Source organism: Watersipora subatra, chromosome 2 (genome assembly GCF_963576615.1).
Source record: "Watersipora subatra chromosome 2, tzWatSuba1.1, whole genome shotgun sequence".
Classification (NCBI taxonomy): Eukaryota; Metazoa; Bryozoa; class Gymnolaemata; order Cheilostomatida; family Watersiporidae; genus Watersipora; species Watersipora subatra.
Genome location: NC_088709.1, coordinates 34,338,195 through 34,354,992, shown reverse-complemented (window position 1 = coordinate 34,354,992; position 16,798 = coordinate 34,338,195). Strand labels below are relative to the sequence as shown.

The following is a 16,798-nucleotide window of genomic DNA, read 5'->3' as shown; positions in this document are numbered from 1 at the left end:
CCAAAGCAATTAGTAGTGCAATAATTTTCGAGGCACTGCGGTGGCCAAGAATGAGGTGAATCTCAAAAGGCTCAATTTAGAATAAATCATCGATTAACGATGAAATTGGCATTTTTGATAGTTTTTTTTACACAATTTGCATTTCGTATGAGCCCCTAATGAAAAGTGAAAAGTAACCAGCTGAGGTTAGTGAGTTGACAACTGTCAGCCAGTCAAGCATCTAGTCAGGCAGTCAAGTATGATAGACTTTTAAGATACCAAACAGAATATGATTTTTTTGATTGCATAGAAAATGTTTGACTTGCTCTAACTGAATACAAATATTTTGCGCTTATTCAAAACATTTATACTTTCCTATCGGCTGTTCATACTCTAACATATAAATGTTCACAATATATAGATTATTGATAGAGTATAAGCAAATATATCTCAAAGGTCGATGAGTCTGCCAATAAGGCAGAATTCGCAAATAAATGTCTGTGCATACCTCCAACATTGACTTTCGTGGCTCATCATCCTTTTCCAGACCTGCAGCCTTGGCACCGAGCATTTGAGACACGGATGACTGAAATAGCCATAAATACATGTGGTAAGACAATAACAATGATAACAACAGCAACTACAACTCCTTGTGTGAAAGACGACAGCAAAAGGATAAACTTTGAACAAATTTTTGGAATCACTGACTCTTAAATCTGAAAAAGTTTATAATGTACTGTACAAAAGGTTGACTATAGGTGAGTCTGCTGAACAAACGACTGACTATAGGCGAGTCTACTGAAATAATGACTGACTATAGGTGAGTCTGCTGAACAAACGACTGACTATAGGTGAGTCTGTTGAACAAACGACTGACTATAGGTGAGTCTGCTGAACAAATGGCTGACTATAGGTGAGTCTACTGAGCAAATGGCTGACTATAGGTGAGTCTGCTGAACAAATGGCTGACTATAGATGAGTCTGCTGAACAAATGGCTGACTATAGGTGAGTCTGCTGAACAAATGGCTGACTATAGGTGAGTCTGCTGAACAAACGACTGACTATAAGGTGAGGCTGCTGAACAAATGGCTGACTATAGGTGAGTTTGCTGAACAAATGGCTGATTATAGGTGAGTCTGCTGAACAAACGACTGACTATAGGCGAGTCTACTGAAATAACGACTGACTATAGGTGAGTCTGCTGAACAAACGACTGACTATAGGTGAGTCTGTTGAACAAACGACTGACTATAGGTGAGTCTGCTGAACAAATGGCTGACTATAGGTGAGTCTACTGAGCAAATGGCTGATTATAGGTGAGTCTACTGAGCAAATGGCTCACTATAGGTGAGTCTGCTGAACAAATGGCTGACTATAGATGAGTCTGCTGAACAAATGGCTGACTATAGGTGAGTCTGCTGAACAAACGACTGACTATTGGTGAGTCTGCTGAACAAATGACTGACTATAGGTGAGTCTGCTGAACAAACAGCTGACTATAGGTGAGTTAGCTGAACAAATGGCTGATTATAGGTGAGTCTGCTGAACAAATGGCTGATTATAGGTGAGTCTGCTGAACAAACAGCTGACTATAGGTGAGTCTGCTGAACAAACGACTGACTATTGGTGAGTCTGCTGAACAAATGGCTGACTATAGGTGAGTCTGCTGAACAAACAGCTGACTATAGGTGAGTTTGCTGAACAAATGGCTGACTATAGGTGAGTCCGCTGAACAAACGACTGATTATAGGCGAGTCTGCTGAACAAACGACTGACTATAGGTGAGTCTGCTGAACAAACAGCTGACTATAGGTGAGTTTGCTGAACAAATGGCTGATTATAGGTGAGTCTGCTGAACAAATGGCTGACTATAGGTGAGTTTGCTGAACAAACGACTGATTATAGGCGAGTCTGCTGAACAAACGACTGACTATAGGTGAGTCTGCTGAACAAACAGCTGACTATAGGTGAGTTTGCTGAACAAATGGCTGATTATAGGTGAGTCTGCTGAACAAATGGCTGACTATAGGCGAGTCTGCTGAACAAACGGCTGACTATAGGTGAGTCTGCTGAACAAACAGCTGACTATAGGTGAGTTTGCTGAACAAATGGCTGATTATAGGTGAGTCTGCTGAACAAATGGCTGATTATAGGCGAGTCTGCTGAACAAACGACTGACTATAGGTGAGTCTGCTGAACAAACAGCTGACTATAGGTGAGTCTGCTGAACAAACAGCTGACTATAGGTGAGTTTGCTGAACAAATGGCTGATTATAGGTGAGTCTGCTGAACAAATGGCTGATTATAGGCGAGTCTGTTGAACAAACGACTGACTATAGGTGAGTCTGCTGAACAAACAGCTGACTATAGGTGAGTTTGCTGAACAAATGGCTGATTATAGGTGAGTCTGCTGAACAAATGGCTGACTATAGGCGAGTCTGCTGAACAAACGGCTGACTATAGGCGAGTCTGCTGAAATAACGACTGACTATAGGTGAGTCTGGTGAACCAACGACTGACTATAGGTGAGTCTGATGAACAAATGGCTGACCATAAGTGAGTCTACTGAACAAACGACTGACTATATGTGAATCTGCTGAACAAACGGCTGACTATAGGTGAGTCTGCTGAACAAATGGCTGACTATAGGTGAGTCTGCTGAACAAACGACTAACTATAGGTGAGTCTGCTGAACAAATGGCTGACTATAGGTGAGTCTGCTGAACAAATGACTGACTATAGGTGAGTCTGCTGAACAAACGACTAACTATAGGTGAGTCTGCTGAACAAATGGCTGACTATAGGTGAGTCTGCTGAACAAATGACTGACTATAGGTGAGTCTGCTGAACAAACGACTAACTATAGGTGAGTCTGCTGAACAAATGGCTGACTATAAGTGAGTCTGCTGAACAAATGGCTGACTATAGGCGAGTCTGTTGAACAAACGAGTGATTATAGGTGAGTCTGCTGAACAAATGGCTGACTATAGGCGAATCTGCTGAACAAATGGCTGACTATAGGTGAGTTTGCTGAACAAATGGCTGATTATAGGCGAGTCTGTTGAACAAACGAGTGATTATAGGTGAGTCTGCTGAACAAATGGCTGACTATAGGCGAATCTGCTGAACAAACGGCTGACTATAGGTGAGTCTGCTGAACAAACGGCTGACTATAGGTGAGTCTGTTGAACAAACGACTAACTATAGGTGAGTCTGCTGAACAAATGGCTGACTATAGGTGAGTCTGCTGAACAAATGGCTGACTATAGGTGAGTCTGCTGAACAAATGGCTGACTATAGGTGAGTCTGCTGAACCAACGACTGACTATAGGTGAGTCTGATGAACAAATGGCTGACTATAAGTGAGTCTGCTGAACAAACGGCTGACTATAGGTGAGTCTGCTGAACAAATGGCTGACTATAAGTGAGTCTGCTGAAAAAACGGCTGACAGTAGGTGAGTCTGCTGAACAAATGGCTGACTATAAGTGAGTCTGCTGAAAAAACGGCTGACTATAGGTGAGTCTGCTGAACAAATGGCTGACTATAGGTGAGTCTACTGAACAAACGGCTGACTATAAGTGAGTCTGCTGAACAAACGACTGACTATAGGTGAGTCTGCTGAACAAATGGCTGACTATAGGTGAGTCTGCTGAACAAACGGCTGACTATAAGTTAGTCTGCTGAACAAACGACTGACTATAGGTGAGACTGCTGAACAAATGGCTGACTATAGGTGAGTCTACTGAACAAATGGCTGACTATAGGTGAGTCTACTGAACAAATGGCTGACTATAGGTGAGACAGAATAGGAGAGCCAAAAGAAAATTACTGCGTGTAGCGCAAGCAGGCTGCTATTTTTTACAAAGAGTGCAACCATCTCGGTAGTTTGAGCACTTGTCTATTGGCATCGACGTCAAGCGAAGTAAAGCTTGACACATGTTGAAGGTGATGGGAAGGAATGTCACCATCTGCTCGCTATGCAACAAGCCTCTAGGCCACTCCAGTCATGAACATCCTGTTGGGGAGATTATGGTAAGATCGAAAAACTGATTTTTCCCACAGAGTAGAGCAAAAAGATTAGTAAAAAACTTTCTATTTATTGACAACAAAGCTGAACAATGAGTCTGCAATATTATTAGCTTGTAAGATTTATCATCAATACCTACAGAACATATGTGAATGAAAACTGGTGACACGTTTTACGTCAACTGTCAGATGTGAACTTATCTATGACAAGATGGACAGATTTGGAAGTAATGAATTTTAGAGATGTGAGCCAACTATAACAGAGGACTATCTAAACCATCTACGCCATGTATTTGAGTCTCCCCTTTGAGCAGAAACGTTGTTGCTGGAGACATTAGATTACTTACTTTATTAGTTCCACCAGTCATAATAAAAATGTAATTGAAGGTTTTCTGATGAGAACCTGTAAATTTATTTTACCTCGATTAAGTGTGTACTGTAAGTGTAAACTGTAAGTGTGAACTGTAAGTGTGAACAGTAAGTGTTTGCTGTAAGCGTGTACTGTAAATGTTTGCTGTAAGCATGAACTGTAAGCGTGAACTGTAAGCGTGAACTGTAAGAGTGAACTGTAAGCGTGAACTGTAAGCGTGAACTGTAAGCGTGAACTGTAGGCGTGAACTGTAGGCATGAACTGTAAGTATGTACTGTAAGTGTGAACTGGAAGTGTACCCTGTAAGTGTGAACTGTACCTCATATTATATCTAGTTCACAGCAGATTCCAAACAAAAATTGCAATAATATGCTTTCTTGGATTTGCATGAGAAACACAGGATGTCCTCACAGCAGGGGTTCACAAATAAAGTTATAAGGTAGGCCTACTTCACTGAACAACACTCAACTAGCCCAGTAGCACACACTGTGTAGTATCAGACACCTTGTTGACACGATTACGAGTGGACAAAACAAGAGCTGATTGGATAACTATATATTAGTGCAAGTCTTGTTAAACAACCTCAAATATAACTAAAAATGAGAGAAACACGCCATTTGCGAATACCTCAAGTTTTGTAAGAATGAGCAGTCAGTTTCGTGAACTCACCTGTTCCTGGGCCGCTGCCTCTCGACCCTTTTCTCCAGTGCAATATGATTCTTTTATTGTGGAGTAGCAACACTGGTAACCCCACCTGCCAGCATGCCAGTATGATCCCCAGACAGCCTGGAACACCCGTGTAATCGCGCTCAAAATACATGACTACCAGTGAGCTTTTATAAATTGCTCTAATGTTATTATCAGAGATTTGAAAACGTTGGAATCGCTTCGAATACAAGTTTGTCCTAAGAAATTCCAAGGAAACTGCATGAAAACGAAAGTAGTAGGGTATATAGGTATATAGGTCTACAGTTGTTACAATTAAAAGCTGATCATAAAGTACTAAGTAAGGTCAGTACGATTTGGCGTTTGACACATTGCTTGGTCGATGCGACATTTTGAATGGCCGATCTTCAAATGCAACACCCATAAGCACGGAGATGTTTTATTTGCTTGTGTAGACAACTCCATTTACAAAAACCTTGCAAATATTATTTTTACTATAAAAGGGTAAGACAATATCAGTAGTAACAACGTACAAATAACACTGGCTCATGGAAATTCAGTGACTCAATTATGAAATCTGATAAAAACAAAACAAACACAAATTAATTTTAAGCTTAGTTGACTTTCAAACAATTGCAATGGTGATAAAATGCTGCATCATGTAATATTCATGGATAGTGGCATGTAATATTCATGTATACCAATGTATACTGGCATGTAATATCCATATATTGTGGTATGTAATATTCATGGATAGTGGCATGCAATGTCCATAGATGGTGGCATGGAATATTCATGGATAGTGGTATGTAATATCAGTAGATAGTGGCATATAATATCAATAGATAGTGGCATGTAATATACCAGAAAACCTCTAATTGAGCGCCAACTCTTTTTGAACGCCACCTTCATTTGACCGCCGCTATCTTTGATCTTTATGAACCCATAATATCAAGTGATCGGTAGAAGTGTCCATAAAATTGTAATAATAATGAACCGTTTACATGAATAACAATCCATTCTCTCGATGTCTAACTCCTAAGATTTCCACGTTTTTCGTTAAAACTTTGAAAGCAACACCATAGAAATAATTAATAACAGTCTCAGGCTAATAGCAGTTCCTTGTTTAACGCAGTTTTGATACTTCTAAGTTCATATATAAAAACGGTTTAAATTTACGATGGTAGATGAACTTTAAAAGCAACACCATAGAAATAATTAATAACTGTCTCAGGCTAATAGTAGATCCTTGTGTAACGCGGTCTTAATACTTTGAAGAACATGCATATAAAAACAGTTTGCAAGTTTTAGGCCATAGGTTACGTTTAGCGAGCAAACCTTTACGCGTTGCATTTGTGCTAAATACAGCGCGAAAAAGTTTTATTCTGCCAAAAAATTGTTTGGACACTAATATCAACTAGTTCAGCAGTGCAAATAAAGAGTTGAGGCCAGAAGATATTGTAGAAAGTATTAGACAACTAGAAGACATTCGTTCCATCAAAAGCAAAATTCAGAACGCAGCTATCCAAGCAAACGATGCAAATATTTTTGTTTTAAAAACGTAAATTTTTGTTTCTGCGTGTATTATAAGTATGGTTCGTTTATTTCATTTGTTCATGAATATGTATTTGTATCATTTGATAAATTATTATTATATGACTTGTAAATATGCAGATTTATAACATGTTATATAATAGCATCATTGCTGTAATCTGATCATACAATTAAAGCTATACATAAAAAGCTAGTTTTGGCTGCAAACTGCAGTAAACATATCAATGAGTGAAATGAGCTTTTATGCAATATTGTTAAATATAAATACACATTAAAGTATGTCTTCAAATTTAGAACGAAATAAAAGTTGAAAGTGCCAACAAATTGCAAAGAAGGACACAGGCTATAATATCATTGCAGGTCAATTGCAAGCAATAGATATCAACTGGTAAAGATATTTCTCGGTTTGTCGATGCATATTTAATAAGAGATCTTTGACAAGTTGGAGGTAAGTTAGCAGATTTATTGCATCCAAAAGGTTTAACATTGCTCCACCGGAAAAAAGAGAGCAAAATATAAGCGACATTCGCATCGCCCGTAAAAGGGCTAAATTTATCTGTTGAAAATTCTGACGAGCCATTTGAAAAATACAACACCAGCCTCTATTTGAACACCACCTCGAAATGACCGCAACTATAAAGGAAGGGTTAAAAAATAGAGCGCCATGGCGTTCAATTAGAGGTTTTACGGTAGGTATAGTAATCGTAATCGTAGGTATAGTATATCCATATATACTGGTATGTAATATCCATATAGAGTGGCATGTAATATTCTCTAATAATGGCATGTAGTATTCATATATACGGGTATGCAATATCCATGGATAGTGGCATGTAATATCTTATGGATAGTGGCATGTAATAGGCTTGAATTCCTTAGCAATGTCTATCTAAAGAATTACATGTAGTTACATGTATATAGACATAGTATTTATAATTATATCAGTAACTTTAACAAGAACTAGTATGTCATAAAGTTATAAAACTACCTTTTGAATCTTTAGATTTCAACTAATAATTTAGTCACAACAGAAAAGCTAGAAGTCCATATGCCCTTGAACCTTTGCCATGCTATGCGGTTGCCTGTTGCTATTCTAAGAGAGAATGCATTGGTCTTTATTAAATCAGCTGGTGAAGCCAACAGTTGCTCCAGTTTTATAGGCTTGCCTGGATCCGTGCAACGACCAGCCACAGCAGGAGATCAACACTCCAACTGTATTTTATGGTAAAATATAAAATGCTGTCATAAGCTAATTCTTTTATATTAGACATTAGTGTAACGACACCTAATTTGCTGTTACTTTGAGCGAGCGATAAAATAGGTAGGAAAGAAAAAGAATTGACAAAGGGCATTATGACAGAGAATCTGACGCCGAACAAAAGACAATATTTGAGGGTGCTAAAACGAGTGTAGAGAAAAGATCTTCAAGGGTTGCTAAGATGATTATAGGACACCTTTAAAATATAGTTTGATTAGGAAACGGGTGCTTGACATCTTGTGCAGGTGCCAGCGATAAGAGCTCAAACTAAACAATTTCAGACCTCAACATCACATCTATTATCTTTTCATTTATTCCTCTCAACAATTCAGGTATAGTTATGAGTAAGTATTGTGCAATAAGCAATGCCTACATTTATTTCTCAGCTTTGCATTTGAACATTTTTTGACAACTGCAGGATCTAGAAAAAATAATATCGGTAGGGCCAAGACATTAACTTGCATACTGTTTTTAAATACCGTATCACCTCTATTTGAACGCCATGGCACTCAATTTTTCAACCTTTTCCCTAGAGAGGCATTTTATTAGAGGTGACATTCAAATAAAGGGTGGTCATGTATCTTTTGACTAACTCGTCAGAATTTTGGGAAGATAAATTTAACTCTTTCACAGGCAGAGCGATGCTAATGTTGCCTATATTTTGCACTCTCATACGGGTGGAGCGACATTAATGCCATTGGCTTCAGGATTTTTTCTAAACCGTTTTTCATACACATTGAAGTATCAGACTTGAGTTAAACAAGGAACTAAAGTGAATAAGAAATGTTAGCATGATACCGTTATTACTCATTTCGATGGTATCTCTTTAAAAGTTATAATCAATTGTTATTGATAAACGTTATTAGTATTATTATAATTATTGTAAGTCTTGTCATAATTATTATAACATTATTAGTCATTATTAATACTATTATTGATTAGTAGGGTTTTCTTTTTACATAACGAGTTAAATAGAGGCGGCGCAAAATCGATTAAAATGTAAACGTACCATTCAATCCATGTCTATGGATTGATTGGTACGTCTTGTGCTAAGTAGAGCACAAAACGTACCATTCAATCCATAGACATGTAAAATACAATTTGAAGTTTGCTTGTAGCTTTGAGTCTATGATGGGCATAACTCTAATCATTGCTATGTGTCAAGAAAGATTTTCCCAAATGCTGCCGGGCAGAGACCAATTTGCTTCACACCAACTATTGCCAAGCTGACACTAATGTGAGACATGACTGGCAAGCTTCAACCATAAGCAATACCCAGATTTACCGTGTGATTGTTGAAATACACATCTTCTTCATATCTGGACTTTGCAATTGCCTTTTCTTGGCCCTTGATCACTGCTCCAGTCCGTGAATATTCGACATAGTGTTCCTGCAATATTTACACACGACTTTAGCACGCGACATGAGATGACGGTGCTCTACCTGAATTTAGCTGACGGTAACGTTAACATTGAAGGAAAATAGCCTCAAACAGAGTTAACCAGTCATTAACTAGCTGTTGATCAATGCTTAGAGGTCACCAAATAACATCAATTTCCGATGAAGGACAGTGCGGTCCTTGAATGACAGTACAGACATACCTTGACATACGAGTGCCCCTACATATGAGTGCCCTAACATACGAGTGCCCCAACATACGAGTGCCCCAACATATGAGTGCCCTAAAATATGAGTGCCCCTACATACGAGTGCCCTAACATATGAGAGCCCCAACATACGAGAAAATCGAAATATGAGTAGAATTTCGAAGAAAGTTTCTTTTTTGAGATACGAGTAATCTTGGAGATAAAAGCAGAATGTACAAATCGAATCTCGATGGCCAGTATATGACCAAGTATAATCTATGGAGGACAGTACGGTCCATGAAAGACAATATGGTTCAGGAAGGACAATACGGTCCATAAGGGACAGTATGGGTCTATGAGGGCAGTATGGCCCACGAATTTAGTTGGTCAATTTTATTTTGTGTATAGTTTAAAATGCAATATGTTTTATATTACTAAATAGGTATCGTAGGTTTATGGGCTGGGGAATGAATTACACAAAACATATCTAGAAAGTCTATTGTTCTGTGTAATTCAAGCCATTGGAGACTGAAGTACAAAGTATGTCCACAAACTAATCAGCTGCATAACATATTCTACAAGGTTGTTGACCTTGTTAATTTTCATTTTGTTAATCAATCTAATCAATATATCTAGAAGAATGTATTATTCGTTTTACACAATGGCTTTAACATTTATGCCTCAGCTATTGAAATGAATTAACTTTGTATGTCAATGTCTGATGACATCATATTTTTAATGGTGAACAACTAATTGTTTTTAAAAATGTCCGTGTCACACAAGTCATGGGTAAACTTGTCCTTACTACTGATCACCAGTCTGCCATTCCTGTGAAAAACAAGCTTCTAGGGTCAGTAACTTTAAACAAAAACAAACACTTTTTTAGCAATTCATAGCTTAACCTCATGCTGCCTGGCAGAAGGGCCAATTGTCCCGGTTGTCATTGCGCTATACGACGGGAGAAAAACAGACAGTTGCAAGTACATGTACATAATACATAAAATGAGAATTCTCTGAATACTGAAATAAATAAACAAAATAATTTATTCATGACATGAGGTAAACACAATACTGAGTTCGCCAAAAAATAATGAGAACTTGTGTTATAATATTGGTACACGGGAGCTCAAAGGACACAGGGACCAAATGACCTGTCGTTGATGCATTACTATCATTATTACTATCATTATTACTATCATTATTACTATCATTATTACTATCATTATTACTATCATTATTACTATCATAAAACCTGTTCTGTTACCTCTTTCATAACCTCTTTCTTACATTTTAGAGTTTTGAACAGAAGCAAAACGGTAAAGTGTTTACAGTCACAGTTAAATGTAACCAATGTAAAAATGACCGTAACATATGACCATAACATACAACTTTAACATATGACTGTAACATATGACTGTAACATATGACCATAACATATGACCATAACATATAACTTTAACATATGACTGTAACATATGACCATAACATATGACCATAACATACAACTTTAACATATGACTGTAACAAATGACCGTAACATATGACCATAACATATGACCATAACATATAACTTTAACATATGACTGTAACATATGACCATAACATATAACTTTAACATATGACTGTAACATACAACTATAACATATGACTGTAACATATGACCATAATATATGACTGTAACATATAACCATAATGAAACAATACACAAAAAATGTGTGAATCCAGACAACGTTATCAAAGACTGAACTCTCAAAACTTTCATGTTCAATAAGATTCTGACCAATCATTGCCAAGACTTCTCCAGCTTCGGCCATCATCGCTCATATACATTTTTATACAAACATTTAAATTTTTAAATAATGGGCCCACATTAATTTTCCAGGCATATTTTGAGCATACATATTTATTGCAGCACTAAATTTGTAACAAAATTCGACAATATACTCATAGAATATATATTAATAATTCAGTATCACATAGCAGTAGATTCAACAATATACTCATAGAATATATATTAATAATTCAGTATCACATAGCAGTAGATTCAACAATATACTCATAGAATATATATTAATAATTCAGTATCACATAGCAGTAGATTCAACAATATACTCATAGAATATATATTAATAATTCAGTATCACATAGCAGTAGATTCAACAATATACTCATAGAATATATATTAATAATTCAGTATCACATAGCAGTAGATTCAACAATATACTCATAGAATATATATTAATAATTCAGTATCACATAGCAGTAGATTCAACAATATACTCATAGAATATATATTAATAATTCAGTATCGCATAGCAGTAGATTCAACAATATACTCATAGAATATATATTAATAATTCAGTAAAATAAAACTAATGATAACAAAAATAAAAATATGGTTATCAGAAACACAGCTATGTTGACAAATGACACAATGTTAAATTCATAAAAAACTAATATTTAGGAATGAGTGAACTCAAAACTGAGATTATTAAGTACTGTTAGGCTGTCACAGCGAAAGTCTAACCAAAGCTCAGCAAACTAATTTTACAAAAACAAACAAGCCTTCGCGAGGGACAGCGGAAGCAGAATGCAACATCTAACTTCCCTTCAATATGACAGGAATGAAATAAAACTTCCTAAATGGAAATGGAGAGTTATTTTTGTGTGGTCTTTCAATCACAGTTTTATTAGTAAAACAATAAGTCAAATGATGATTTAATTACGACGTGATTGGATAACTGCTAGAGCTATTTAATGTCTACAATGAGCTATAGAGTAAAGAATGCTAGCCAGAGCTTGCCGCAGTCTCTTGCGGTTGATACCATCAACAAAACTACTTGATTAAAATCTATGCACTTGGCAAGGCGAGAGATGAGATCTCCATACAGTCCCTTCTTTGTTTCAACACACTTTCACTGCGCTAATTAATCTAATTTCACCAACGAGTCAATTTCCTACCTGAATCTTTATTCACTAAGGCATGGAACGGTCTTCAGTAAGAGAAAACTGTTTAGATAGTCAAATGACTCAAATGAAATCAAGTTTTGCTTGTTTTCAGACATTCGCTGACCCTGGATATAAGTGAAGCATATTTTATTAGTGGTCTGGTTAGAGCTGATAACTATGAACAGACTGTAATCTACACAAAACTTAATTACTTGTAAATAAAACTGACCTTTTGGAAGCAAAATTTACTCTATATTAGAAAATAAAATCATCAATCACAAGAAGAATAATTCGCTAAAAGAATACGTTACTGGATATAATAGAAAGGCCATAGAAATATTGATAAGACCGATATAGGCGTATCACTAAGCGATAATTACATGTATTTTGTAGTCTTTCATGTACAAGTGGTTATTAACATCAAAGGCTCGAAGGTATGCTAATGCGAGTGACCACCTATGAATAACGGTGTTATATCACGTTTGTATAATTACTTAGACAGCCCTGCATGGCTCCAAAACTCTACATTCATTCAGCATTATTTCCTCAATGTCAGTATAATATTCACAAATTATTCTTGCTGTTCTCTCACTATACAACTGATGGTCAATGATGAGAGAAATTTAATAGAAACTCGAGATTGATGATTTATTAGAAAGAGTGGTCTAAAGACGCTGAGCTAACATGATTGACCTCACTACCGACATGAAAAGCATTGTTGAATGTTGCGGCATCATTCACCTGTAAATGGTTCTTCTACAGTACAGATGACTGGAGTCGTGGAGCAAGCAGGAAGTAGACCAATGAGACTATAGATCTGAGAGTCAGGTCTGCCATGTTGATTGAGAACAAAAGAACTACACAAAATACCACAAAATGGAGAAACAATATCAACGTATTTGCTGCCAAAAATACCGACAGTTTAAAAAATCATACAATTCCTAAATTAAGCATATGAGAGGTAGTAAAGGAGACATCCTATTGTTATCCCTGTTGGATAGATTAAGGCAGGTGGTGATGATGAAATATCTTGTCTCAGAAGTAACCATTGAAAAAACATTCAGAGAATGGTTCTCATTGGTCGGTTGAAGTATGCCAGTGTTTTATTATTAGCCCTTTGAAAAAGAAGTTAAAACTTGTGGCCAGCCGCCGAGGCCGGCGAATTCTAATGTTCACTCAAGCGGTTGGCCATAGAACCTCTATGACTAACTCCATGAAATTAACTATCACTTTGGCTATAAAAGGGGAACCGAGTGTTCTTAGCAATAACTCTTAGGAGTGTCTAGTTTACATATGTTGATAAGGGATAAAAAATAAAGTTTATACAAATTAGTACACAATGAGTACTCGAAATGGATCATGGATTTTCAAACGATTGTTCCCAAGACTAAGCAGCAAAAGAACCCATGCCAGTTGGCAGAGCCAGATGGCAGCGCAGCGACCCTTTGACCTGAACCTGCGTGTTGATATGACAAGTTATTTGTATAAATGGTTAGACTGCCAAAAGAAACCTTCTCTTGCTCAGTCATGAATCAAGGTGTTTACTTTGTGGTTTACAGGGAATTCCTGAGCTCCGTACAATTATCTTGCTATCACCTCACCAAATGGTTGGACTCGACCTCTATTATAGCCCTCTGTTGTACACTATGTTAGTAGACATGAAAAATGATTGAACTTCATTTTTCGTTTAAAATTTGCGGAGAAAGGTTTTGGCAGTACTCCTGGGACAAATAGCTGTGTTTGCTAGCCACCAATTAGTAATTACCACTGTAATTACTAATTGGTGGCTTTTCTAGTTTGGAAACTTTTTAATTGAGGCTTTTCAAGGTTGGAACTAATCGAGCGCGGTTGATTAGGATTCCATTTTATATTTTATTTTGAGGTTTTTGTAGAGTTTACTCCAAGTTTTATCACATACACAGACTTTTACTAATATTTTTTGTGAACAGCTTTCATGTACCATTGCATGTAAATAGATAACACTTTCATGTACTATTGCATGTAAATAGATAACACTTTCATGTACCATTGCAAGTAAATAGATAACACTTTCATGTAACATTGCATGTAAATAGATAACACTTTCATGTACCATTGCATGTAAATAGATAACACTTTCATGTAACATTGCAAGTAAATAGATAACACTTTCATGTACCATTGCAAGTAAATAGATAACACTTTCATGTACCATTACAAGTAAATAGATAACACTTTCATGTAACATTGCATGTAAATAGATAACACTTTCATGTACCATTGCAAGTAAATAGATAACACTTTCATGTACCATTGCAAGTAAATAGATAACACTTTCATGTACCATTGCAAGTAAATAGATAACACTTTCATGTACCATTGCAAGTAAATAGATAACACTTTCATGTACCATTGCAAGTAAATAGATAACACTTTCATGTACCATTGCAAGTAAATAGATAACACTTTCATGCACCATTGCAAGTAAATAGATAACATTATGTTAAAACAAGTTACAGCGACTCAAGTCAAGCCATTTCTAGCACTGACAATATATATACAAATAAAATAATGCAAAGCTACTCAGTAAAAGATCTCTCATAAAAGTTCAGTCACAGATTATTAATATAACCCACGTTCACTGTACAGCACACGCTCACTGTACAGGCAGTTGAATGGCTGTTTATTTTTACTATTTAAAACGATCAATGAAAATGGTCAGAACAAAAATAATATTTTAGTTAAATCTGCAGTAGAGGTGCTCTATAAATAATTAAAACCTTTTGGCTGCGTGACATGATTCTGGTTAACCCGTGAAGCAGCGGACAAAAATATTTTTCATAACACTTGTCTATAATTTATTAAATACTAAAATAACTGTATTAAAGTATTTACAAAATATTTTGACCTTGAATTCAATACATTGTCACTGTCAAATACAGTGTCAAAGAAAAAGCATCTAAGTTCGTCAGAAACAATAAGCGTTAAGATAGCCATACAATCGTGAGCTAAAGGCTACTCACTGATTGGGCGAGCAAGAGCTCTTTGGGAGGAGCTTGCAAATGTTCGGCACCACCATATTTATCAAGGACTGCATTTTTCTTTGAACCTTCTTGTGTCTCCTTTCGCTGACTGTACTCCCTCTTGAGCAGTTCAAGTTTAGTTGGATCAGCCTGAAGATGAACGTCTGCTCCTTTCTCATAGGCCTCCCATGCAAACACTGCAAGGAGCAAGTAGAGATTACTGTGAAACCTGTATTTGAACGCCACTTTATTTGAACCTCACCTATATTTGAACGGCACCTTTATTTGAACGCCACTTTATTTGAACCTCACCTATATTTGAACGGCACCTTTATTTGAACGCCACCTTTATTTGAACCTCACCTATATTTGAACGGCACCTTTATTTGAACGACAACTTTAATTGAACCTCACCTATATTTGAACGGCACCTTTATTTGAACGACAACTTTAATTGAACCTCACCTATATTTGAACGACACCTTTATTTGAACCTCACCTATATTTGAACGGCACCTTTATTTGAACGACAACTTTAATTGAACCTCACCTATATTTGAACGCCACTTTATTTGAACCTCACCTATATTTGAACGGCACCTTTATTTGAACGACAACTTTAATTGAACCTCACCTATATTTGAACGCCACTTTATTTGAACCTCACCTATATTTGAACGGCACCTTTATTTGAACGACAACTTTATTTGAACCTCACCTATATTTGAACGGCACCTTTATTTGAACCCCACCTCTATTTGACCGCCACTATGGGAAAAGAGTTGAAAAATAGAGCGCCACCCTATAATTGATCATCACTTCTATTTGAACACCAATTCTATTTGACCGATACTATTTAACATTTTTAATCTTCATGAATTCTTATTAGCAAGTGATCAGTAGAAAAGTGTCCACAAAACCATGCTATTAATGACTCGATTACACCAATAATAATTAATTCATTCGTTGCTTCTGTGCATATTGAAGTCCATTTTCCAACTCCAAGTCTTTAGGTTTTCTCTTTAGAAACCTTGATTGCAACATTACAGAAATAATTAGTAACTGTATCAGGCTAATAGTAGTTCCTTTTTTAATCTGGTCTTGCTACTTTGATGAATGTAGGAAAAGGTTTTCGCATTTACAATGGAAATGCTACTGAGTATTTTGAGAAGAAGCAATTTAAGGCTATTTCGATTACACGCAGTTTCTCTTTATTCGTGCTAGAGGTTTCTATTCAAAATGGCATCGCGTAAAAAGTTTTGCTTTACTAAAAAATTGTTTGGACGCTAATATCGACTAGCTCAGTTGTGCAGAAGAGAAGTTGAATACAAAAAACACTGTGGAAGGTATTGAACAGCCAGAAGAATATGAAATTGTTTCAAACAAAGGAAACAATCAGAAACCAA

The 16,798-nt window shown here is 36.5% G+C and overlaps 1 protein-coding gene across 1 annotated transcript in view; it reads right to left on the bottom strand.

Moving 5' to 3' along the window:
- The window catches only part of LOC137386860 (pre-mRNA-splicing factor SLU7-like), a 71,456-nt gene that overhangs the window by 22,436 nt on the left and 32,222 nt on the right, over positions 1-16,798 (bottom strand). The window contains exons 8-11 of the mRNA XM_068073038.1: positions 15,393-15,589; positions 9,141-9,245; positions 5,047-5,163; positions 488-565 (exon numbers count right to left, since the gene is read on the bottom strand). Coding sequence (XP_067929139.1) covers positions 488-565; positions 5,047-5,163; positions 9,141-9,245; positions 15,393-15,589 — 497 coding nt within the window. The remainder of the gene's footprint in view (positions 1-487; positions 566-5,046; positions 5,164-9,140; positions 9,246-15,392; positions 15,590-16,798) is intronic.